We start from the raw sequence: 26,790 nt of genomic DNA, 5'->3' as shown, positions 1-26,790 counted from the left end.
GGTCCTGAGCCCCGGCTCTGCACCCCCAGCACCCCTCTTTCCCGGGAGGGCTTTGTTTCACTTCTCCTAGATAAATGCCTTCTTAGGCATTTATTAGATTGCTTATTAGAAAGCAATCTTTGCCCCACACTTATTTAATGGGTATGGAAAAGAAATATTTTCCTTGGGTTTAAGTTTTGTACTTGCTTTAGAATATGCACCGTGAGAGAGAGAGGATATAAACGGCACTTATTTCTGCACCTTGTCGTTAGACATTTAATATGCAAGCACAGCTCTTTGCTCTGTTTTAGGTGTTAGTGATGTCTTCAGCTGTGGCAGGGGAAACACAGAGCAGTGAACTCCATCATGTTTTGGTAGGTAAAAAGTGTTTCCATTTATCTTTCAACCATTGGTGAAATGCTATTGTTAAGATTTAAAATAAAAATAAATCCCATCATATTCCTATGATGAATATTCATGTGATGTACCTCAGGTGAGATTGCAGCATACTGTGCGTTCCTGTCTATCAGTTCGTATGTTGACTGACGGGTTGCTTTGTAGCAGTGTGGAGAGACCCGGGGTGTCTGCTACGAGGACAAGTGGGAAAATTAATCCAGGGCTTGCGGACGTGCTCCTGAACCCTCCAGTAATCGCAGCCGCCCCCCGGGTTCAGCGGGGTTTTGTGGTGTCACCACAACTGGGCAGGAGACTGACAGCAAACGGTGGGTGTTTGCACAGCCATCAGGAACGTGGCTCTGGACTGGGGATAGGACTCGGTTTCTACCCTAAAGCTACTTGGGTTTTGGATGAGAGATGCTGATAACTGGTGTTATCTGTGTAGAGGGTGTAGATCATTCTGTGTGGCTGTTGAGAACTGAAAGAAAAAAAGAACCGTTGAAAAAAAAAAAAAGATCTCTGATAGGTAAAATAACATTTCCCTTCCCTCTCAATTAGAAACTATGACTTTTTTAAAAAAAAAAAACACAACAACTTCTATTTTTGGGTGGATGATTTGACTACTTGATGAATTCATCCAGAGGTCTCTAGACTTTCTAATGTTCGCAGTGCCAGCCTGTCTGACCTGCACTCTAAGGGAGATTTTCCTGTTGCTGTTTGCCGTTGATGGGTTTTCTCTCCCGCCATCCGCAGGGGAGGAGCTCTGCTGGCAGGGATTGTGGGGATGGGTGCGATGGACGCCCAGGAACCAGGGCTGCAGGGACCTCACAAGGACTTTCAGCAATAAAAATAGAGCAGGAGCCTTGCATTAAGGGAAGGGGGTGCTCTAGGATGGAGAAAGGCTGGTGGAGCAATCCAGCCTGTGATGCAAATGGGTACCTCACCTCTCCAAACATGGAAAGAGAAGCAGGGATGGAGCAGGAGAGCCCAGCCGCATCCTGTGGGTCTGGGTCCCCACTGGGTGCCCGGAGGCTCTCCTGAAGCTGCCAAAGTGCAACCTGTGGGTTTTTGTGCACGGGCAGAGGAAATCAGGCCACACCGGGTCTAATTGCAAAGTCTAATTCTACTCTGTATTCTTTACTGTGAGGGTGGTGAGACACTGGAACAGGTTACCCAGAGAAGCTGTGGCTGTCCCATCCCTGGAAGTGTTTAAGGCCGGGTTGGATGGGTCTTGGAGCAACCTGGTCTGGTGGGAGGTGTCCCTGCCCAGGGCAGGGGGGTTGGAACTTGATGATCTTTAAGGTCCCTTCCAACTCTAACCATTCTATGATTCTGTTAATGCAATGGACAGTTGTAAATTCTAAATTACACAGCTAGAAATTTGAATTAAATATGTTGACTTATTCCAGGGTCACTAGGAACAAATTTGCGCTGGGTACCAAGTGTTTCGAGGGGTGGAGAAATAGCTCTTCTCCCGCTGCAGCATCCTGGCTGCGCAGAGCTGCCCCGTGGTGAGATGTTTGCCCCGAGCCGAGGCTCCTGCTAGACCACAAAGCACAGGGATTTGCCGTCCTTACGCGCTTGAGGCTAGTTAGCATAAAAGTGTTATTCTCCTGAAGGAGAAGAGCTGTCACGTGGCAGAGGTAAAGCGGGGTGTTAATAAAGATAACAAAAAAGAAAAACACAGCATTACTCCAAAAACTGTCTTGTAGTTATCTCACAGCGGTCTTGATGAAGGGCTTTTATGGGCTCTCCCATTCTGTTTCACGTGAAGGTTTCCTGTGAAAGAGGGCTGGTTTTATTCACAGAGAGTAACTCTATTACCAGGAAGTTATTACTCCATATTTAAAATCATTATTTTTTAAAGAGTATGCAGAAGGCATTATGTCTCCAAGAAAAAAAAAAACAAACAAACCAACATCAGAAAACCAGCCCAACAACAAAACAGCGACTGTGCTGACTCGAAGCCATGTGCGGGGGAAGGATTCTGTTCCCGAGGCCGTGGCTCTGAAAAAGCTTTAATTCCCAAAGCCGGGGGATCACCCCTCAGCTGGGGCTGAGCCAGCCTGACGGGCTTGAACCTTTCCATGGCACCGAAGGGGTGAGGGGTTTTTAATTACATCTGTCTTTCATAGTTACATTCTCATAACCATCTCACCCTCCCTTTCAGTTTCCAATTATTCTTTTTAATTTATTTCTTTTCAAGCCGTTTGAGCTCCCTTCCTAGTAAACAAGCACAGGAGGAAAAAATGCAGAAAATACCAGGTATACAAAGAAGGAAAAATATGTTCAAACAATTTTGCTCCATAATTGAACATATTTTCCTGCAACTCTTCCTGTAACTCAGCCCTCCCTCATTTTTGTGTTCACCTGTTAGCACATCCTCTGGAGAAAAGCATTGCCTAGTGGTTTTAGCCTCCTGTTATCCTGATGTTTTATTCTAGTAGATATTTTTTAAGGGAAAGCAGGCTTGAGGATACTAGGTTGAAGATGCCAAGCTAATAGCGGGGAGGCGATGGTGGGGGACTTCAGGGAAAGAAGCTGCGAAGCCTGGTCAGAGCAGCTCCCCGGTGAGGCAGGGTGAGACAAACATCTTCAGCTGCCGGTGATAATTTCCCTGATAAAGAAAATCCTAGTAAATAATATTCCTGGAGGACGAAGACAAAATGATCCCTTTAAATGGTTTTCATTTGAAAAGGTTTCTTAGGAAAATTAATTTTTAAAAATCATCTTTTCCCCCTGATGAAGCCATGTGCTAAGCAAAACTCCGATGAGAGACTTTGAGGTGAGATCAGATGGTGTATCACGCGTATCCTGCTGCGTCTATCATTTGTTGTCTACCAGGTAGAAAAGGGACTCGCAGCTCACGTGAGATGGTGAGCCGTGAGGCTGTGCTGTGAAATGCAATATATCCTGAGCTCCGTGTGTGTGTTTCTGCCTTTTCCCTGCTGTGTTCCGCCTTTTCCCTGCTGTGTTCCTGTTCTCTGCTGTGGGGTCCTGCTTCTGGAGAGGCACAGAAGGAAAGCCCCATAGAAATGTGCCCTCAGTGGGGCTCACAATTTCTGACATTAAATTCTTTCCGTTCTTCTTAAATTCTGTGTAGACTCTGCCTCGTGAAGCTCTGCACAGGCTGCGTTTGCGTGTCTCTCCTGCTGTTATCGCAAGATTTTGTGGGCAGTTTTGAGAAGTTTGTAACAACACAGAGAACTCAATTTTTATTTGATCTGAATTTTTCAAAAAGAAAGGCTTACTAAACATGACCTCTCTAAATTCTATATCCTTGTCTGATACATTGCTAGACACACGTGCTCATGACTTTTGTGCAAAATCACTTTATTTCTTTTTATTAAAGTAATAAATCACCTTATTCAAGAAAGGCATATCCAAATGAGTCAGTTTGAATCCCTTCCATTCTGGCTGCACGTTCACACGCCAACATGCCTTCTATGAAAACCAGAAAGTCCTCCCACTACTCTGCTTTTTTCTCCTTCCATTGTAAGAAAACCCAAGAAGCCTCCTGCCATCTGAAAGGTTTGATCTGCGGCAGAATGTTAGTAGCTGAGATTTAAAGGTTTTGATGGTTTAAACGCTGACACGCCATAGCTATAGCGGTGCCAATAGCAATCGTGGTATAAATAGTGTATGAATATACCCTTGTTTATCTTCTCAAAGTGCATTTCCAATTCTGCCAGCGTACATGTAAGAGGGCTTAAGTAGCTTGTGTTTTGAATTCAAATACTATCGTGAACTGCAATATTTTTTTAATGAACTTGAATGAAATTATTGAGGACATCTGATAAGTGAGATTTGATGAAGCTTTAAAACGTTTTTATCAGGGGATATTAAGAAATATGAGACTGAGTGTTACAACATAATATCCTTTTTCTGATGCTTCATTTTACTGACTTAAAGGGAGTCATTCGAGCCATCCTGTTAAGAATTCCATTTATTTATTTACAAAGAAGTAAGCATTTGAAGCACATTCCTACTGCAGGGTGGATGGGAAGTCATCTGACTTCATCTCTCTGATGACAAAGCAGAATTGGACGTAAACCAGTGCAGAGGATTAAACCTCTCACGTCCTTTCCTTGTCCTGACACACCAGTACATCAAATTCACGAGAGTATCTTATACTTTACAGTGTGATGGGGAGATAATGATGTGATGGTTCAGAAATGGGATTCTGAATGTTAGTTTTTCTCCTCCTGTTTTCAGCAGTATCCGTGTGCTTTTTTAGGAATGAAAGCATATTTTAAAAATATTTCATACTGTGCCCCCAGCTGACAAGAGTTGTCTTAAAAGAAAGCCTTTATACTTATTTAAAAACCTGTGGGAACATTCATTATATAGTTGAAATGTGGCAAATTTTATTTTTTCTTTTTCTACACCATCCTCTGCTACACAACCCAGCGCCTTGAACTAGAGATTGCATTAGTATTCTCGAAACCCAGTCAGAGAACATGAAAGTCTTTGAACTCTGCATTCGCTGGATAAAACAAACAGTACATCATGTTTCTAAACTACTGAATGAAGTTAAAATAACGATAATAGAATGAAACAGCCTTTTTTCTAAGAGTCTGTGGGGAGGGAAAGGCTAGAAATGTCAATGATCTTGAGAGATCATAAGGCATTTTTTAAAAATTGGGAATTATTTCCTTGACTTTGTCAAGGAGATGGTCTTGTGTTGGGAGTGGGTGGTGACCGTCATCTGACGGTGCCACCAAGGTCCACGTTGGGATGGGGTGGGACGATCCGCCTTTCATTTGGCCAGCAGTCAGTTTTCCTGCTGCTTTGCCATCTTTATGGGGAAGGTCTTAATGTCCATGAGACTTACTGTGGAGGAAAATAATTGTGTAACGGTGTTTCCAAGTCTCCGGCTGCAAAGTGTAACAGTGCTAAGCTGCCTGACGCAGCTACCACTTATTATTGTAAATACAGGGATAGAAACGCATCCCAGTTTTGCAGGGATGGCTCAAGGATGAGTACATGGGCAAATAGAAATGTGCCAGCAGGCATATAAATAACAAGGTGAAAAACTGGAATACTTTTTTATTGTAGAAAGTGAATATAGAATTTTTAATAAAGGAACTCAGCTATTGCTGTTTTGATATTTGAAAGACAACGGTGTCTGGTGACAGCGACCCTAACTCTAATAAAAGGCATATGCAAATCAACCAGCACTAGTAATTAAATAGGAGCTAAATAAAAATAAAGAAAAGGCCTCCTAAGCAATGTAACTTTTTTAAGAAAAATAAAAAATCTCGTATGAAAGGCTGAAGGAACTCGTCCCAATTTGCTTCCAAGATTGGTAAGTCAGTGACAGGATTTAGGTGTTCTGCTCTTTAAGCTGGAATTCTCTTTGTCCATCAGATTATTTTAGTATTTTGTGAATAGTACTGCTAATTAAAAATCTATCATTAAAGTAATTTTAGTTTTAACAGAAATCTTCTTCTGGTGTACCAGAAATCAGGTTTGCATGTAAAAGCTTAGCTGAGACACTCGGCGAGACCAGCCCTCTATGCCTTTATCACCCTGAGGGAGCCCAAAGAGGCCCCTGGTCGCTACAGCCCATGGCACTCCTGAGAAATGCACCAGTGGAGCATCTTCCTGCCCCTCATCCATGTGTTTTCAGGTGAATTCAGAGCTCTTGAAGGGTTCCTGTCCAACAACCTGCAGAAAGGGGGGGTTACACTGGTCACACAAGCAAAGGGGGGTGATTTCCAGGAGCACCCAGGCCATCGCTGCCCATCACGTTATGCAGAGATGAGACCTTTGGTGGAGTATCTGTGCCCGTCCCACCTCTGTCCTCTTTGAGAAGATATCAAATAAGAGTCTTCTTCAATATGTGTATTATTATCTGGGAATTTAAGGGGTGTTGCAGCCATGGGACAGCCCCAGTGTGGCCAGGTCCCAGGACATCTCCCACACCAGCATCTCCCGGCCAGAAGCTGGGACTAGGAGCTGCCGGCAGAGACCAGGACCAGCTCCCATTCCAGGCGACTGCAGCTTTCAGGCTTGATTTGAGGTGGTCGGGAAATTACCATACAAATGATACTTCGCTGAAAACAAAAGCAGACAAACAGCTCTGTGGAAAATATTTTTCAAGGGTTTTTAATAAGCGCCTGGATTTCAGTGAGGCAGCTTGTGGATGAAAGGTTTTGTCTCGTGCTGTAAATTGCTTGTGTGGCCCAAGGACTTTCCAAGCAAGAGAAACCCACAGCTTAGTGGTTATTTTTGCGTTTTCCTTTTGCATTCCCCAAAAAAGGAGGAATTTGGTGACCTTCCATCCCCACCCATGAGAGCAGAGCTCCTTCCCCTGCTCCCTGGGGCTGAAAAGTGGTAATTTTATAGATCCTTATCTGACACTTCCTCAGTGTCTTGTTGCCTTTGGTACTCTTTTTGCCTTGTTTCTCTCCAGGTCCTATTTTACATCGCATCTCCACGCGATAATCACCTGGCCTCTGAGTTCCCAGTTTTCAGTAGCTGCTGCTTCATTAATATTTGAAGTGTATGATTTTTGCTTGTTATCAGCAATATCCCGGGAGACAGCAAGAAAGACTGTGTAGGAGGGCATTTTAAAAGCTTATCTTTAAAACCATGGTGTTTTGTGATTTAAAAATTAAATATGGATTAACAAATGGAGAACTGACACTGTCTGGGGAATCAAGATTGGATGTAGAGAGAAAAAGAGCATGACTCAACAAACTGCTTTATCACAGTAAACTACAGCTATTGGTGTGGATACGCAGCTCGAGTAAAGTGGAACTGTTCAAAATATTTGACAGTCAGATATTACCTAAGTAACTGTGCAGTCAACTTAATTAAAAACATTTATTTCCCTAAAATAAGAAGTCTGTAGAACAATGAAAGCAAGCAGATTAAACTAGACTTGCTGAAATTGTGTATATATTCTGCTTTTATCCCTTTTTTATGCAGAGAACATCGCTGTGTTCTGAGAAGGGCACACAAAAGTAAGCTTATTGACTTTTAAAAGGAGCTACTTTTTCAGGAAACTCCCCCTCTGGATGCAGGGTCTGTTCCTGGCCTGGAGCAGCATCTGATGAGTGGCAGAAAGAGCAAAAATTGAGAATCGGGCTGCTCCTGATCCTCTGTGTTGGTCACAGGCGGGTAGCCAAGCTGCTTCATCCTCTGTCCTCCAGCTAGATGAGCGAGCATGCAGTGGTGGAGTTGGTGTGGTTTTGCATGGGAGAATTCACTTTGAGCAACCTGGGCTGGTGAGAGGTGTCCCTGCCCAGGGCAGGGGGTGGCACTGGGTGGTCTTCAAGGTCCCTTCCAACCCAACCCATCCTAGGATTCAAGGACAGTGCCTTGCAGTCCTCATCTCCGCTGTGTTTAAACCCTGTCAGTGGTTGAACATTGCAAAAAGAGGAATATTTGGGCAGGATGGGGTGCCTGTGCCCATCTGTGTGTGGTCCTGCACGGACAGAGAAGCATCAGGGTCAGAGTATCTAACTGCTTCTGGAATTTTTAAAAGAAACAGAAAATAAATGGGAATGAAAGGCAGTGGAGTGCTGCTGAGGAACAGTTGAGTTCCCAGCCCAGAGGACATTGAGGCCACGGTATCTCTAATAATTGCAAGTGCCTTACTTTTACATTTTATCCAAGAAATGGATAAATGATCTGTAAAGTGATCTGATGTAATTTATTCAGCAGTGACCTGTGCTTTGCTGAGCTAGTACCTGTGATCTTGAGTTTACCCCTCTTGGTAGCCCTGGGCTTGTCCTGGCAGACGACAGCCCTGCCTCAGTGGCACATTGGGGTGGCTCTGCCAGGCTGGCCACGGTGGCTTCTGGCTTCATGCTGGGGAGCTGCTGTTAGAATAAGAGCCTTTGTCTCAGTCTCTACAGGGTGATACGTTCCTGACAGGGAGATTTGATGTGGTTGGCAAATGGCTGGAATGGCTTACCTTGATTTGGATGTGCAAAGTTTGAAAAATATCTGTAAACGTTATAATGCAGAGATATGAGCCATGAAATGAACCGATGTGAGTGTCAGCTTGGAGAAATAGAATTTTAAATAGCGAATTCAGTGCACTCTATTCAAATAGATTTGATAGTAAAGCAGCTTTTCCGTGGCGTTAGCACAATCTCTGAGTGAGTAGGTAGGCATGAAATGCCAGAGAGAAATTTAATAAAATTGGTGAGCTGTCTTTTCAGTCTTTGTTTTGGAATCAATCTAATCAAGTTCTTCCAATATGCCAAAATATTGGGAAGAATGATTAATGTGAAACGTTTGAAACTGAGAGCAATATTTGAAATTAATTTGCAGTGTTAATTTCTCCTACACATATAGCAGTAGTTTATGTCATATAAAGATAACTTTGGTCACCTTTCTGGTCACACAATGAATTAAAAATAAAGAAGGTAGATGTTTTATGTGAAGTAAAAGTTAACATCTCTTGTCTTAGAAGTTACATTGATTTACTGACTTCTAATTTATGTAGAACTCAGAACATCATTTGAATTCCTTCATATGAGTAGGACGCCTAACCATTTCAAGAGAAAATATATTGCCTTTTATCGCTCATTCCAGATTGAAAGTGTTGAAACTTTTAGCTGGTCCCAGCAAGTCCTGCAGCTGATGAGACAGCCCGGAGGGGTCAAGTTGGGATGGTTTTGCCTGGGAGAATTCACTGGTGTAGTCACATCCTAAAGCACAGGGATTTATAATACAAGCAAAAATTCCTCTTCATACTAATTAGTTACACACGTACGTTTTCAGCTATTAAGTTGAGTTTTTATGTCTTAAATTCCCATGAGATATAATAAATGACAATTGAAATAATGGGCTGCTCAGCAGCGTAGCTGTAGGTGCACGTCAGGAGGTGTAGGTGGAAGTGTGAAATTTGATCTGCAAATAATATAAGAAAATGTAATTAAATTTAGACTAATATGACGAGTGTCCCAACAGTAAGGGAAATGGGCATATTCAGCATATTAATTTTTTCTTATCCTTTTTTTTTTGTGTCTCTTTGGTCTTCTGAATTCCAGATTTGCTAGAATTCCATCGCCATATCAAATTTTCACAAAAGGTCCAGTGATAAAACTTTTTTTGTGCCCTAAAGATGGTTTAAATATTGATTGATTGATTTAAAGGTAAGCCCTCATTTCTTGCTACCTTAAGTAGCAAAGATGAGAAGATAAAAGTATTTTGACTCTCCAAAGTTCTTGCTGTAAAGTGAATTTCCTTGCTTTTATTCTTTCCTAGGGTAACACAGTAAGTGGGTACAGCATGTCCCATTGAATCAGGACTGCAGGAGGCAGATCTCAGGCAAACTTGACAATACTTCTGCTCGCACAGTGAAAAAATATCTGTTGGAGTCTGTAGGTTTGCATCAGTGCAAGGACAATCTCTGTAAGAGCATAGGGGTTCTTAATGTTAATATCCTTAAGTGCCCACTGCACTGCTCCTGCCCTCCTTCTGTGGGATATTCACAATATTAGTGCAAGCTTTATGTGGTCTTTAAAATGTACAGGATGAGAAGTGAATCTTGACAAACTGTTGGTGGTGGATAGTCTCCCCTACGCATTCAATTTGGGGAAATACGAGCTTTTTTTTTTTTCCATTGCTGGCCCCCGGTGCTTAAGAAACGTACTCTGGAAATGAAGTGTTACCCCAAAACCTTGAAAACTCTGGCTTCTGTGTTTGCTGGTGATATTTTGTGTACAATTTCACTTGGTTTCACTCATTTTTGAGTTGGCAAGTAACAAGTTAAGTTGTAAGCACATGCCCTGTGAGGTCCTCCCTGCCCTTCTCCTCTGTGACCCCATGGGCTTGGTGGTTTCAACATCTCCCAGGATTCCTCCTCCGCAGCCTGAAAGATTTTGATTTGTGTGTTTGATTCCCGTAAGTCCTAATGCTTGGGTTTGGGCTTCTTATGGTGTGCAGCAAAAGGGAAAACAAAGGTATATTTTTCCTTTGTTCTTCCTTCTGTGAAGGAAAAAGGATATTTTCTTTAAAATTGGCTTGGCAAAGATGGAGGCATACTATTGCCATAACTCCATTTGTTGAAAGGAAAATGAAGACTTTAAAGGTTCATGATGTTTTTGGATGCTTTGTAGGGCAATATGGGCTTTAGTGGGGGAATGGTTTCTGCAGCAATCACTTTTCTTTCAGTTAAATGCATTAGGTAGTCCAAATATTGACGAATATTTCATACACCTCTTGAATTCAGTGTCAAATTAAGAGAATCTCATTGTCTTTAATGGGCTTGCTCATTGAAAAGCCTCTTTAGAAAACAGTCAATGAAGAGCTCTGTGCTCGAATAACTCGGGTATAACCATATGCAATCCATCTTCCGAGGTTCCCATGTGGAGCGAATGCAAATGGCTGTAGAGCGGTGGTGGTTCCTGGTTGCGGGGTCAAGCACGTTTGTTGCTTATTAAGTTTTCCGCGCTCCTAAACGTGCCCGCCCGCATTTGTGGCTTCCCTGAATGGGATTACAGGCGAATTGCAGAGATGAAACGCACTCGCCGGGCAGAGGCCAGGTCTCGGTGCTGCTGCAAAATTGTATTAAGGTCACTATTTGAGATGTGGCAGGCTTTCGTCTGAGAGCAAAGGTATTCAGACATTTCAGGAACTAGACCGTGACTGCAGTTCAGAGCCTGCGGAGCAAAGCTCTGCTTTCCAGGACAGGTCTTTGATCTTTGCTCCATGTCCTATATGTTCCCTTCACGGCAGCACTCGCACCTCTTCGGCTGCCGGTGTCTGTAGGAGCCGCTGCAGCAGGTCAGAGCCGTCCATGTGGCTCAACACCCTACGCCCCACCGGTCAGGGCCAGTGGAAAGGTGTAAGGATGTACTTGTGCAGCATCCCAGCTCCTGCCCCACATTACTCGCTGTGACCGCTTTGGGAGTCTAAGTTACTCAACTTTGTGTTTTAGAAAGAAAGTGGGCAAGCATTCCCCATTCACCTCTGGATGCCAACCACGACTTAACAGCCAGCTGTCACCCCCACATCTCTTCAGCCACCTTGTTTCCAGGCGGGACTCCTCCTCGGGACCAGGACCACCCCCCTCTGTGGGAGATCTCCTTCCCCAGGCACCTCCTGACCTTGGCGTTTCACTGCTGGGTACATATTCCAGCTGCAGGCAGTGTCTGTGGCCCCAGAGTACAAAGGCCTACAAAGATGATGAGGGGACTGGAACATCTGTCTTATGGGGAAAGGCTGAAAAGGGTCTATTTAGTCTGGAGAAGAGAAGACTGAGGGGACATCTGATCAATGCCTACAAATACTTGAAGGGTGGGTGTCAGGAGGATGGGGCCAGTCTTTTTTCAGTGGTGCCCAGTGACAGGACAAGAGGGAACGGGCACAAACTGGAACATGGGAAGTTCCACCTAAACATGAGGAGGAACTTCTTTCCTGTGAGGGTGGCAGAGCCCTGGAAGAGGCTGCCCAGAGAGGTGGTGGAGTCTCCTTCTCTGGAGATGTTCCAAACCCCACCTGGACACGTTCCTATGCAACCTGCTCTGGGTGGACCTGCTTTGGCAGGAGGTTGGACTAGATGATCTCCAGAGGTGCCTTCCAACCCCATATCATTCTGTGATTCATTCTGTGATTCTGTGAGTATTCCCCACTGTACAGAGGACTTTCCCCTCACATGTACCTTGTGTTGAGTCCTTCTCTCAGACAGAGTCCCCAGAGGACCTGGCTGAGCTGTGGTTGGTAGCTATGGTAGAATAGCAATGGGTTGACATGGGATGAGGATGAAACCTGGACCGTCTTCCAGGAGCTTGCTCCTAACGTTTTTGTGCCTTTTATTGTGTTTTGTTGCAGAACTCCATTAAATGGAACTGATTATCCACAGGCAGTGGATGGGGGGAAGGAGGGGGTGGTTTTTGCAATGCTGTGATAGTGATTTTATTGAACTATATTGCATTTTTAGTACTCATTCGAGAGAGGGTTATTAAAGCACGGCATTGTACATTAAGAACATTACTCCAATATGAAGGACATGAGGAATATGAGAAAGACAAGAAAAGACCAAGGAATTTAAAGAGTTTTGTTTCTATTTTTTATTTCCCCCATCCAAGGACTGTAAACATAACCTATTTAAATAATTCTTAGCTTTGCTGAATTTACACGTTTTGAGTCCCAGAAGGCAGCGGTCAGCGTACACGCTTGCAGTAATGACCTTGTGTGTAAATCTTTTGAGAGAAGATACGCTGCAGGGAGACTGAGGACTGATCAGAAACCCAGGCAGGACCCTAATGGTAAAACTACCTTTTGGTACCTCAGTCATCCCAACCGTCATCTGCAAATCCGATCTAGAGGTGATTTGCTTTTGAGACTCTGCAGAATGCTGTGCTTACGTATGCTTTTACCAGACATGGTAAGAGAATCAGAGCTTTATTCAGCTTTCACCAAAATGCTATGGAATACGAATGTACGTAATATACTGCCAGTTAGCTAATGATACTTAATGAGATTTTCTCGTGGTAAAATTAGACCGCATGTAGTTTGCTTCTCTTGTGATCTCCATACGAAAGGGACCTGAGATTCTGCAGAGCTGAGGGTTAGTACCGTATGAGAAATATCACTTCCAGCTTCAATTAAACTTGGGAAGCAGCAAGTAGAATAGTGTGTGCTAATTAGAGAGCAGTTCCCCAGAAGAGGGTTGGGGGGTGTCTGCTGAAACATAGAGAGAAGAGAACTTCATCCTGCTAGACGTATACCGGAGGAATAAGCAGATCTCTCCTGCCTTCCTTTGGATGAGGCGCACGGAGCCGGAGGTGAAACCAAATGCTACAGAAGCCACCTTCTTCTCCTCTAAGCCTCCCTGTCCCCCAGCCTGATGGCCTGTTTTCTTTCATTTTCCTACCAAAACATTAGTTGACCTCTCTAGCTAAGATAAGTGAATGCCAAATCCCGTTTGCTTTTGGGTGCTTCCTGTAGCAGTTCTGTGCTCAGGCCCCATGTCTCGCTTTTGTCCTCACCAGCTCAACGCCCAGGAGTTCCAGTCAGCCTCCTCGTGTACCTTATCTATTGCGGAGCCTTTGCAAGCCCGACTCTGAGTTCATGAAAGAATTTTTTCATGTTGTAAATGCTGGTCTCTTCTTGGGTGGAAAAATTAGAAAACAGGTTTCCTTCCAAGAGTATACTTGGAAGATTTCTAATCCTCCCTCCCTTCCACCGAGATTTGTCATTGTGTCATTGCTGTTCTCTGGATTTCTCATTCTTTGAAGAGCTGACAAGTCTTCACTTGCCCTAACAGATATATAACAACCAAGAAAACACCATTAACTGAGAGAAGGCTAAAATACTATGTTACCTCTCCAAGAAAAAAATGAATTAGGAACATGGGAACGCTCCAAATTGTAGTTAGAAAAGCTTCATCATTAGAGATCATTTTGTGCTTGCAGTTCATAATGATTCACTATCCAGGGGTGGCATCATTATTACTAGGGGGGGAAATATCCCTGCAAGAACAGCACAGCGCTAAGCAGCCTCCTAAATTACAGTGTGGAGCTCCAAGAGGCAGTGCAGACAAATAAAACCATGTCACGGAGCACAGGATTCTGTAGTGTGTGTGAAGGTTGCAGGAAATTGCTTTTTGCCAGGGAGCCCAAGCAGCCTGGGAGCCTGGGGAGGTTTTGTTTGCGAGCAGCCTGGCGTTCGGGCGGTTTTGGGAAGGAAAGAACTAACTGGGGATGAGAAGGGGCTGAGCCTGGTTGCCCAGTGCCCACCGCTGGGTGTGCGGGGAGGGCAGGTGCTGCCGAACGGAAAGTCCCGTGGCACCTAAAGGGCTGGTTTTCAATGGCTTTAACGGCTCAGAGACTTGGGTTTGACTGCCTGTATCTTAATCCTAGCACCTATTTACGGGAAAACAGGGAATGTTTTATCAGTTTGTTTATTTCTAGCTTGATTCCCTGGGATCCAATCTCCTTTCAAATTGGTTGCTTTTCGTTCTCAGGAGGTAGCCCTGTTAGGTTGCCCTCTCTTTGGGTTTGACACGCTGAGAGAGTTAGGGTTGCTCAGCCTGGAGAAGAGAAGGCTCCAGGGAGACTTTAGCAGCCTTCCAGTATAAGGGGGCTCCAGGAAAGCTGGGGAGAGACTCTTGATCAGGGAGGGGAGCCCTAGGAGGAGGGGGAAGGGTTTGACACTGAAAGAGGGGAGATTGAGATGAGATCTGGGGGAGAAATTCTTTGCAGTGAGGGTGGTGAGAGCCTGGCCCAGGTTGCCCAGAGAAGCTGTGGCTGCCCCATCCCTGGAGGGGTTCAAGGCCAGGTTGGAGGGGGCTTGGAGCAACCTGGTCTGGTGGGAGGTGTCCCTGCCCAGGGCAGGGGGTGGCACTGGATGGGCTTTAAGGTCCCTTCCAACTCTAACCATTGTGTGATTCATGGCCACCAGCCACGCTCAAGAAAACCTTTGTCCCACCGTGGTAGGACCAGGGCTTCCTCCACAGCCTTGGAAGGACAATCGTCAGGGGTGGCTTCCTTCGGTTCTCCCTGCAAATCTCAGTTTAGGACTTTGAATTTGCCAGTTTTGAGGATTTATGAGCCAGCTGCAAGACTGAGATACTTAGCGGGTGTTTTGTGTTGAGCATAGTTCTAATTTGTCTCATTGCTTGGCTGTACATTATGCTTTTAAACATGGTATTTTTGGGGCTTTGTTTCTGTCTCTACCCGCAGCCAGAGATTTTACCGCCTACAGTTGTTCCTAAAGAAACAGTGTTTTATAAAGCGTTCTGACATTATTTTTGAGAACTTTGCCTTTGCTATTTTTACACACAACACAGTAGAGCCAGTCTTAGTCTGACTAAGTCAGACTCTTTAAAGACAGAGGGAGGAGTACGTACGAGACCATACAAAGCGTTTTGCCACCCCTGTGGTTGTTCATCCCACAGGCCAGCGGATGCACCCGGGACTTCCTTACAGACCTTTAATTATGTTCCTCTCAACTTAATTCTGGTGTCTGAGTTTGGAGTCTCTCTTTTCTATTTGGTAGCAGGCCCTTCTTGTTAGAAATGGGAATATGGCAAAATTCAAAACACGAATAATGTTATTTAGCCGGGAATTTTCTTGTTCAGACGCCAACCCTGGGTCTTCATGTAGTTCCTCAGAGCAGCAGTTATCACCTTTCAGAGGTTTTACAGGGCAGTCCTGATGCGAACTGGGCCGTTTAAGCACTGCTGCCATAAAGTTGTAACAACAAAAGTGTTTGAAGCAGAAGTGGAACTTTTATTTTATACTGCTTTTTTCTTTCTACATGGTTACACTGTAGGGCTCAAATGTACTCTTTGTAGTACGGCTTTTAGGGAGCCGATAAATCTTGAGTCCCTTCTGCTGCAAACACCGAGACTGAGTCTGTCCCTGGGAGCAACCGGGAGCTCGTCAGCACCGGGGCCCTCGGTCTCACCAGATATCCTCCGTTTCTTTATTTTCTGTCTAGCAAACAGAGCTTTTCTAAATCTTAGAAAATTATGATCTTACACCATTCTTATAACATAATTTGGTGTTCTGGAGAGAGTTGTAATTTTGTTATATATTGCTGGAGTTTAACTGCCATAATAAAGGACAATTTTTGAGGTGATAAAATGCACTAGGAATGTCATTAAATATGCAGCAAAGCTACAACACAATAGAATTAAGCATTAATGAATAACGTACTAGAAATATTAGTCTTCTGTATCAGTTTAGGTCTTCTGTTCTTTGGTTATGATGAGGTCTAATGTGAAAAAATGAGACAATAAACAAGCTAAGCAAAATCAAATTTTAAAACGATTTGGTAGAATCTTAATATATAGGAAGTTTCTAAGTTAAAGCTGTTGCATATCCACAAGGATGCTTTCCCTTGGATAAATTGTTGCAGTTTCATGTTTTAATGTAATTTTATTATTGGTGCACATTTTATTTTTACAATTGAATTATGGTACTATGGAGATGTAATTTACATTCTAGCCTATCTGCACACCACTGCAGTTGTAAACTTCTTTTACTGGCATATGCAAGAACTCCATAACTCTTGGTAAGTAGGACATTAACTATTTCTAGTAAAGAAACAAAAGCCTGATCCAGAGACTTATTAGAACTTTGATTTTGGACGTAAGGACCCAACTGTCATTTCTGGATCTCTCTATAAGTCAGGTTTTTTGACTTAAAGTCCATTTTTCTTGGGGATTCTGCATGCTCTATGCTGATGTAGCCTCCTCGGTTTTGTTTTTGTTTTTCTTGAAATGTGATAACTTCATGCTCCTGAATTTTCCATTCTACGGTTTTGTATTTGTTCTGGGTGGAGCTGTGGCCCCGTCAGTAAATGCAGTCAGAATGGAGTCCAAATGGTCCTCTCTGAATACGCCTGGGTCTATTTTAATTTTGGGGGTCAGAATAAATTAATTTCTTTCCAATTCTAGCTGGTGGGAACTTTTTTAACAATGAGCTAATTTCAGTAGATTAAAGTTTCTTTGTAGCAGATCTGCCAGAGCTGGTGCTGGTAGAGATCATCACGGGGCATCTCCTTTGGGCTGTGTGTCACTGCTTAAAGAGGAGATAGATCAGTGCTGAAGTCCAACCCTTGCTGCTGGATGAGGAATTCAGAGCTTGTGTATGAAGTGTATTGATGGTCCCAGACCAGTTCCTGGTGAACTTTCTCCCTTTGATGGGACAGGGGAATATCTGGTGTTTATTAGTGTGGTCAGGATTTATTTTGCTAGCTTTGTTTACTGTGAATTTACAGGTTTGGGAACGGGACTGGAAATTTTCCTACACTAGATTAACTCACTGAAATTCTTACTATTTCTTGCATGAGGCCGATGACAAGTCCTGTAAAGTGGATGCCGGGGAGTTTATTCTGTTTTTTTATTTTAAGCAATAAACATGAATTCCCACATATAACAAAGAATCACCTTAAACCCCCCACCTGACACACTGCTCCTGCTGCACAATGTTCACTCTTCTCTAAAGCAAAGATGTGAGTCATGTATTGACTTCCCAGTGATTGCTCTTTGAAGATTTTGTGGCTTTTGTGTCAGTTGTTTGAATAACTGTTTTACTGGTGAGGAGTTTGACGGCAAGCAAGCTGGCAGGCCTGGCTGTATCTCAAGAATAGGACATTCCTGCTCCTTTAGGCTGGCTTTATCAGGGAAATATCCTCAATTGTGGTATCAAAGTTTTCATGTGGGTAGAATACCGACCTCTTTAAACTCAGTCTTCAGTGTTACTGCCACTGGTTTCTTTTTCTTCTACAGAATATGTGAGGTTTAGAAGTAAAATATAAATATATAAAGTATAATAAATATCCAGGAGGCAGCTTTCAGCAGCTGCTAATTTTAAAGTAACATATTAATGAAATTAATTTAAGGTTCCTTTTAATAATTAGCAACAGCAAACATAACTTTCTGAAGCGATGTTTTCAGTATTGCTAAAAGTGGTTACCCCAAAAAGACTATCTCTGTAGATAAATCATCTGAAAAAGTGTTAAATTGTCTCTTTTGCTACCTGATAATCCAATTAAGTGGTGATAAGAAAAATAGCTCTTGGAGAATTTCAGGGAAGCAGAATAATGTACTTAGTGTTGTACCAGAATCAAAATTCCACATAATCATGGGTATCCATGGATACTGAAGCAACACTTTGATTACTAGATACATCCATTACCCTTAAATACCAGAGTTAGGTGTTTAATGCCCCGAACAATTTACTGCATGACTGCCTGAACTTGCACAGAGAATTCTCTTGGGGTTTTTGCCTTTCGGCGGCGCGGCACAGAATCTGTCAGCGGGCGCGAGGAAGGCAGCCACGGTATTTTTAAGACTCTCTGTCTTCTTCCAAGTTGCTGTGTGCTCTGCAACTGCTGCCGCCCAGATGGCTCAACTCGCCCGCCTGTCCTCGAGCTGCCTGTGAACTGGAGCGTTATGTGATGTGGCCCAACCTCCGTCCCACGTGTGTGACACAGGAGTAGGATTCCTGTGAAAAAAAACTCCTATGATAATCTTTCGCAGTGCTTGGGCTGTTGGGACTCGCTCTGCACTGAATAGATGGGCTTGAGGATGTGCCTCTGCAGCTCCAGACCTTCTATTAGGAATTTTTTTTGCACTGAAAGGGTTATTAAGCAATGGAAAAGGCTGCCCAGGACAGTGGTTGAGTCACCATCCCTGGAGGTGTTTAAAAGATGGGTAGACACAGTGCTTAGAGACATGGTTTAGTGATGGTCTTTTTCAGTGTTAGGTTGATGGTTGGACTCCATGATCTGAAAGGTCCCTTCCAACCCAGGCAGTTCTATGATTCTGTAAGATGAACACATTGGTTATTTCGTGGCATAGAATCGTAGAATGGTTTGGTTTGGAAGGGACCTTAAAGATCATCCAGTGCCACCCCCCTGCCCTGGGCAGAGACATCTCCCATCAGAGGTTGAAGTCTCAATTTCTCCACTGGAGTTTTGACTTCTCCATTTGTTTTGCACAGCAGGAATGAGAACCCCGGGAAAAAGCTTCCTCTGCCCAGAAGCTGTTGTGGGTCCTGAAGGCAGCGCAGGAGAGGAGCACCAAGGGGCTCTTACTCGTTTGTTCCCAGCAAGGTCCCATTGCATGAAAGGATCCAGTCCTCTTTCCTAGGGTTGATAGTGAGAAAATAAAATGCAAGATGGAAGAAGTAAAACAGGCATTTAAAAAGCGCTTTGAGAATAAGCCTTGGGAGTATGATTGTTTAACCCCGATTTTATAACTTTTCATTTTTTCACCTTTTGCAAAGATTGCAGGTTTTGTTATTTTATTTTCTTCTTTTTTTTTCTGCTTTCTTGTACTCACAAGATATCTTTTATATCACCAGAGTTCAAAACCAACTTCCTTGAATGTCTCAATACAAGTTTTCATAGCAAAACTTTTTTTTTTTTTTTTTTTTTTTGAGGATACTTGTGAAGCAGAATCTTACATGAGTATTCTGTTGGAAAGGGGAAAAAGAAGAAAGCCGGCATCCGATGTAGGCAGGAAATGAGTGGGTTTAGTCCATTGTTCCTGACAGTAATTGAACAAACTAAATCCTTCCTATAAGGCATTTTGCTAAAAAGTGAAAGCAGGAAATCAAGAAACAGATGTCGCATCATCCCACTTGTTGCACAACTAGTCCTTTTCAGCCCGCCTATGCTCACCCGCTCAGCTTGGGTTTTTCTGACCACCCCTACTGCTCTCTCCTTCCCCGAGCTCCAGTACTGATTTTTTTTCTGTTCCTAATTGAATAGTAATTTTCTGCAAAAAAGGACAGAAAATATTCCATTGATGACTAGTTGTGGGGGGGAAATTTGATTTTGTGCTTCCTAAATCTATTTGTAAATGGAGACTAAACTCAGTCTGCAGCTTCGGTTGGGGAGAGAGGGGGAGGAAGATGAGGCTGCAGGTTGCCGGTTCGTCCCACAGCAGTGTGGGGATGGCCGTGCTCCTGGGGGGACGCTGGGGTCCCCCCTGTACCGGAGAGCAATTTGCCATCTGCACGTGGTGGCTTTGATCTTGATTTTGATGCTGTTCTCTGACTGAAAAATCAACATCATCTTCTGCTCCAGTTGGGGATGGTGCGTCTCTGCCCCGGGTACCAGCAGGCGAAGGCAGGGTCAGGACGCTGGGACATCTGAGACACAAGTTCCAGACTTCTCTGGGAAAGGAGGAAACTCATATTTTACCCAATGACTGTTTTAATCATTGGGTGAGAGGGAGAAACCAGAACCTCCTGTGTAGCTCCTCCTCGTTTATTTCCTCCTGCAGGTGTGTAATAATGACTGTTTCCAATTCAGATTAAACAGAGATCATTGTTTTAGGTAAAATTAATTGTATGATTTTTTTATTTTAATGAGAAAAAATGAAGGTCTATCAACCAAAAAAAGTTTGATCTCTACGTTTTCTTTTTCAGTCTGGCAGCCAAACCAAAAAATCAGGTATTTGTACATCCTTAATTGCCAGCATCCTGAGCAGTACCTCAAGATAAATTTCCTCTGTCTCCAGCATCACTTAATTAAAACTTCTCCAGACGCATGTGAGAAAGCAGGGACCATTATAAGGATCAAATTGGAACTAAAGAAGGTCCTCTTTGTGCAAAGATTAACTAGAAATGGCGTTTCTTGAGAGAGAAACTCTGCTACAATGAGTCTTGTCAGTGATTTCACGAAGTTCAGAAGGCTCTTCTACTAGAAATACAATTTGGGGGGAAAATTGTTTTTCACCAGCCGGGGAGAAGGGACTCGGCTTCACTTTGCGTTTTGTTTGGTTGCCAAAAATGTCTGCTGTTAATTTTGGTTGAAATGTTAGCATTTCTGTGTTTTCTCAGAGTGCTGCCAGTGGTTGCAGTGCGGGGAATTTTAATGTTGGGAACAATACCAAACCATTGGGTCAGTTTGCCAAAGTGGCACAAACCGAAGCTGTAAAACCAAATAATTTTCAAGTCATTGTTTGAGGCAATGGTTTGCCTTGTTGTCTTATCCTTTTCATAGATCGTTGTGCGTTCTCATGGCTTACTTGTTGAATAAAGGCGCATCTGGAAAGGCTGAACCCACCAGGTCTGCTCCTGGTGTTCCCATCCCAGATTTGACGTTATTAAAAAAAAAAAAAAACATTTGCTGGCAGCAGGGAAGGATGAAAAAGATGCCAATGTTGGACTTGTGTACATGGGCCAGAAGAGAAAGGATGTTGTTGCAGGAGTAGAGTGGTATAGAACTGACCGCCTCATCATCGTTGTGGCTGCCTTTCATATTCTGGTTTTTGTGAATTCCTAAAACTCCATCATTGAAGGAGTTAAACGTTTGCTGGCAGAATTGCTTGAACAATGTTCCTATCTCTTATGCATCTCCAATATCCATTATCTTCATAACAATCTTTACATTTGGTTGTAGAATCCCCGTTGCCTGCTGTCTTCACTCGCTGGACAGAAATGACTGTAACTAAAGGCAGGAACCCTCTGTAACCAACTGGTTTAATGTGAGGTGCTGCTACTGGGACCGGTGCTGGGGGGACGGCGGGGCTCCGGCACAGTCGCAGGCTGCAGCGGGGGCTCCGCTCCCGGACTGCGTTAATTGCCATAACGGCCTCTAGCTACTTAGAGCACTTGCCGCCTCTCCAGTCCTTCAAGGGTAATATGTTCCTGCAGAAATCCTGTGACAAAATCCTTAATTTGCAACTTTCACATTTTTACCACTTCATTCCCTTGGAGGTTTTTACCTCGGGAGCACTGGGAATTAGCTTGGCAGTTTAAATAACTGTGCACGTGTGTTTCCTATTGTAATAAGAACGCAGGATGAGAATATGAAAGTTAAACTTACTTCATGTGTGTCATTTGGCCAATATATACCCGATTCCTTGGGCGTCTATTATTGCTAAGGAATGAAAAACGGCGTGTGCCTGTGCCTGCCACGAGGTCCTCCACAGAGATGGGAACGCTTTTATTCAAGCTCCTAAGCTTGGATGTAAACAGAAGCTAATGGCACCGGTGTGGTCGGGTGGCTGGGATGGATCACCCCGCTGCTCCGGCGAGAGCTTCTGCTCGGATATCAAATGCTGCCTGGTGTGGACTCCAGCAAAACAAAGCAAATAAGAAAATAATACAGGCTGACCCGTTTCGGTGACTGGGAGCACGTTATTAGTCAATTTGTAACAGTGTCACTTTCCTGGAAGAGACACCAGCGGTTTAAAATCCGAATATCCATCAATGTGTCTCAACTGTCTTATCTGGGTCTCGGTCCTCTTGCATCCTCCTTCTCTGCCTTTCTTATTGCCCTTCATCCGCCGTGTACAGCCCCAGCCCGTTCTGCTCCTCGTGCTGCCTCAGAGAGGGCTTTCTCGTGCCGGGCTCTTCTCCTGCCAATACATTGACAGCATTGTAGCCACCATACTGTAAATAAGATATTTGGGGTTTAATCATTGATATTTGCCACTTAGCCATAATTCCTGCTTACCATTTATCTATAATTCTGTTGTGCCAGAGATGGCACGGAGGTTACCAGGGCATCTCATCAGCCACTCCATTTGGGAAGGCTCTTCCACCATCCCGGCTGCAAGAGCTGTAAATGCATCGAGTTTGACCATGGCACCGCTACCGTAATTGTCACGTTAAAAAAAGAACCTGTGTTCCCCTCCCTTCACCAATGAACAGCAGAGAAATGAAGACCTGACCTCCCAAAGGCAGTAGAAAAACTCTGTATCACAAAAAGGACCTGAAATCTGCCCTCCCAAACTCCAAACTGTTTCCTTTCTCCACCCTGGCATCTCTTTTCTTTGAAAAAACCCGGGGGAAATTACATACTTTGAAGCTGTACGTTGCGTTAGAGGCTTTTTTCCCTTGCTATTGAGAGCCTGGCCGCAGCTGCCTCTCTGTCCAAAGATGCTCGGTTCAGCTGGAATCATTATCGGCTATAATAAGATTTTTGGCTTCTCTGTCCAGGCGATAGAGATCGCGTGACCCACACGAGAGGTGTAATTACTGTCAGGGTGGGTTGCTGAGCGAGCAGCCTCCCCAGCGATTTTAGCCTTTTTTTCAGTCACTGAAGTCACGTAGCTCACAATTACTTAATATTAAATACTGGGGTTTTTTTTAATAGTAGTTTTACAACAACGTGTCACCTGATCTAGGGTATTAATTATTATTTTTTCCCTTGGATCCAGCTGGGGTCTGTTCCTTGGGGCTGTGTTTCCAATCCTCTCCTGAGAGAGCCGGCTTTTTTGAGTGAAAGCGATGGAGAGCTATGAGGGATTGCAAGGGACCTTCCCGGCAGCTTCAGATGTGTTTAAATAACGGCTCCATTCAGCGCGCAAAAGCCCTTTGGTCTCAACACTATAAAATATATCCTCTCCTGTGCTGCCATGTCCAAGTGGGAGCCTCTCGAAAGGGCACCGCGGAAGGAATGCATAAATTTTCAAGTGACAAATCTTGGTGCTTTATAACAGCCTGTGGGTTGGTTTGGGTTGGTTTTGTTTGGTTGGTTTTTTTTTCGCTTCTCTCAATGAATTCTCCAAAGTTCCCACATCCTTATTTAACAAGAGAAATAGGACTTTCTGATCGGAGATTCGAAATGGCTTGGTGTGATGGAGGGTACTTTCCAGGAGCAGCTAATAAATAAATTCTCCTCAGGCACAATGCCGGGAGAGAGAGATTTTTGCCCAAGGGAGACACAGGGCTGGCATCCCCTCGGATTCCAGCGGTCTGTGGCTCCCTGCGCTCGGCAGGTGCCCTGGCCCTGCCTGCGGAGCTGAAACCCCGAGCTGCCCGGGGGTGCTTTCCACCAGCACATCGTCCCTGCCAAGTGGATGGGGAGTTTCAGGAAAGCTGGGAAACTCTGCTCCTGGATTTGAGGTGATTCTGTCTAATCCTGACTGGGGCAAATAAAAAGAGCATTTAAAAAAAATGTTTAAACTTTTTGAACTTCTTAGCAGTCAGACGTTCTTTCCTCGTTTCAAAGTGAAGTTCACTTTTAAAAATTAGCATTGTTTTCTTTTCAAGAACAAACAGCAATTTACAATAATTTCAGGTTGTAATAATTGTAAAACAAAATGAAACATTCTGTGTGAGTCAGAGAAAAATTTGGGGGTTATTACGCTGTTCTATTCTTTTTCAGGCTTTCCTTTTCACCACTTTATTTCTTCCCACCGAAACCAATCTTTTTTTCCCCAGAGACTTTGGATCAGCCATTACCAACAGGCCTGGCCTGACTTCAGGCAGCCTCTGTGTCTCAGCTCCTCTGGGTCTAAAATCAGGCGAAATGATCCTGACCTACTTTGTAAAGTGCTCAGAGATCTGCAGAACTGCTCCATTTTGCAATTTTAAGCCCCTGCATTTGGTCTTTACGAACGTTCAGTGTTTTTTTCTGCAGGTGTTTGTGTGTCTGCTTTGCCCTGGTTTGGGACGACTCCGTTCTCCCCGGCAGATCCCGTGTGCCGACGGGGATGAGCCTCCTCCTCTCTGCTCTGGCCCTGAGAACGCCTTCTCTATTACTTCATTTAACAGGACATTTAAATCTGTATTTTAAAGCATATCTGTGAATATCTCCTTTGTCCTGCTGTCTTTTAATTAACTCATCTCTGCCGCTGTTTCTTATTATGCATCTCTGATACTTTATTAATTAACACACCTTGCAGTATGCTGAGGAAGTTGATATCTAAGATGCCATAAAAGATGAAAGTGTTTATCACTGAGAAACAAAATAATGAAGGCAAAAGTGTGTTTTGATCTGCCAACAATGACAAGCAGAATGGCACTGGAGCAGTGGGGTTTTGGTTTTGAGGTTTTTTGTTTGGTTGTTTTTTTCACCCTCAAACAAACTATAGAACTGTAATATGTGAAATATGTGAACTGTGCTAGAACTGAATATTTCTTTGGTATGGATGGATCCATCACTATTACTGTGTTGATGCCATTTTTGCAGTGTCACCTGTGTATTCGTGAGAAGTCCTGTTCACAGACATGCACTTTATCCCGAGGCCTCAATTCCTTGGGCTGCTCCATCCCGTTTGGTGATGGACAGCTGAATGAGCAACGATTTTCTTGAACGATCTTTGCTTGCCAATATCTCAGCTCCTTTGCTGTTCCTATTCCAGAGAAGTTGTTTCAGTGGAAGAATTTTCCCTCAATATCCTTCAACTTACAAAATTCAAAAGAATCTCAGCTCTTCACTGAAATGAAGTTTGTCTAACACATTGTCAACATCACTTGCCTTTCAGCCTGATGATGATGTTGTTTTTTTTAAATCAGTTTAAGCTTGTTCACAAACAAGTTTGTTTGTGGTTGGGTTTTTTTTAATCCCTCTACTGACTGGTTCATTTGTTTATTTTGCTTTTCTATGATATTGTTCTTGCCCATCTGTTTAATCCATGACCCTACCCAGGCACGCTGCACACTGTGTATCCCAATGAGTGCTCTGTGCAAAAAAATAGTTGTACGAATCCCTCAGGAAGCTTGACATGCAGATTAAGTGCTGTGTAAGGGCAGCGATCCAATCGGAGAGTTTCTCTTCCTACCAGCCTCCCCTACCAGCCATGTGTATTTCCCGCTGCCATTCCTGTGCTCTCCTCTGACAGAGTCTGTCTTTCTTCTTTCCTCTGCAGGTGGGCTCTGCATTGCTCAGTCCCTGAAAATCCCCCAGGATCGCAAGGACAAGACCATTGACTTCGACAAAATTATCAAGCAGCTCTTAGAAACTCCCAACGCCAGGGCCATCGTTATTTTTGCCAACGATGAGGATATAAAGTAAGGATGACTGAGGGAATGAATTCATTTGTGCTTGATAGATATGCAGGAAAGAGAAAGCAAATAAGAATACAAATAATGAAGTGGGGATGTAGAGCTTATGTTGTGGAGGTGCTGCTGTTGCTGCCCCAGACCGTGCATCGCTGTACTGGGGAGAGGGGGATGCTGATCAAGGTCTGGAAGCTTGGGTTACTCATGCATTGGGTGGCAGACCTGACCTTGCCTCTCAAAGAGGCATTAAGAAGGAGCCCCTCTCTCCAAGCTCACATTACTCTGTATTATTCGTTAATTCAAAGTCTATTTTATGGCAAGTGATGGTTACTAGTGATAAAATGGCTTGGATGCTCCAGGTTTAACCACATACCACTTGTTCATAAAATAATATAAAGAATATTTTAAAAGTGTGACTCTCACTTGCCCATGTTACATCTTTTCTCTCCAGAATTATAAATTAGCTTAAAATTTTGATGGTATTGTCAGTTGCTGAGAGGCTCAGTTCTACAGAATAAGGCACAAATAAGTTAGGATAAAGTTACAGTAAAGTCAATGACAAAACTTGAAGTTTTAGTGGAATCAGTATTTCAGTCTTAGAATATAGGGTGAATTAAAAGAAAAGTTCAAACTGTGCTGCGTGAATCGTGATACGGTGTGTTGTGAAATTCCTGAGCTCTGTTGGGTACAGGAATATGCTATTTCTGTTCAATCTAGGCTTGCAACACACCGTTTTTTTCCAAGCAATTATATCTTTAAATGAAATTAATCTGTGAACAAAACATTCTTCTCCGCAGGCAAATCCTGGCAGCTGCCAAGAGGGCGGATCAGGTTGGTCATTTCCTATGGGTGGGCTCGGACACGTGGGGCTCCAAGGTGAGCCCCTTACTTCAGCAGGAGGACGTCGCCGAGGGAGCCATCACCATCCTGCCCAAGCGAGCGACCATCGAGGGTAAGAGCTCTCTCTCCTGCTTCCTGCAACTCTGCTGGTACAAAAGTTGTCATCCATATTTTTTTCTGATATGTGTTTTGTGAATGAATGTGTGCAGACATGGTGTGATACAGAGACTACAAAGTACATTGAGTAAGTCTCTGTCTCCTGAAATTTTCTGAAATGTCTGTGTTTCTCATCTGAAAACTACACGTTATTTCCACGGTTGAGAAGCTACGCACAGCTACTTATTAAAGGCACGGTTTCAGAGCTTATATTAAGCTGTGGTGACATGACAGGACCTTTATTACTTAAAGT

The 26,790-nt window shown here is 43.6% G+C and overlaps 1 protein-coding gene across 1 annotated transcript in view; it reads left to right on the top strand.

Annotated features, from left to right (window-relative positions):
• The window catches only part of GRM7 (glutamate metabotropic receptor 7), a 264,649-nt gene that overhangs the window by 131,254 nt on the left and 106,605 nt on the right, over nucleotides 1-26,790 (top strand). Inside the window, exons 3-4 of the mRNA XM_074151217.1 lie at nucleotides 25,409-25,550; nucleotides 26,339-26,493. Of these exons, the coding sequence (XP_074007318.1) occupies nucleotides 25,409-25,550; nucleotides 26,339-26,493 (297 nt within the window). The remainder of the gene's footprint in view (nucleotides 1-25,408; nucleotides 25,551-26,338; nucleotides 26,494-26,790) is intronic.

This window comes from Numenius arquata, chromosome 8 (genome assembly GCF_964106895.1).
Source record: "Numenius arquata chromosome 8, bNumArq3.hap1.1, whole genome shotgun sequence".
Lineage (NCBI taxonomy): Eukaryota > Metazoa > Chordata > Aves > Charadriiformes > Scolopacidae > Numenius > Numenius arquata.
This window is presented reverse-complemented; position numbering and strand designations above follow the sequence as displayed.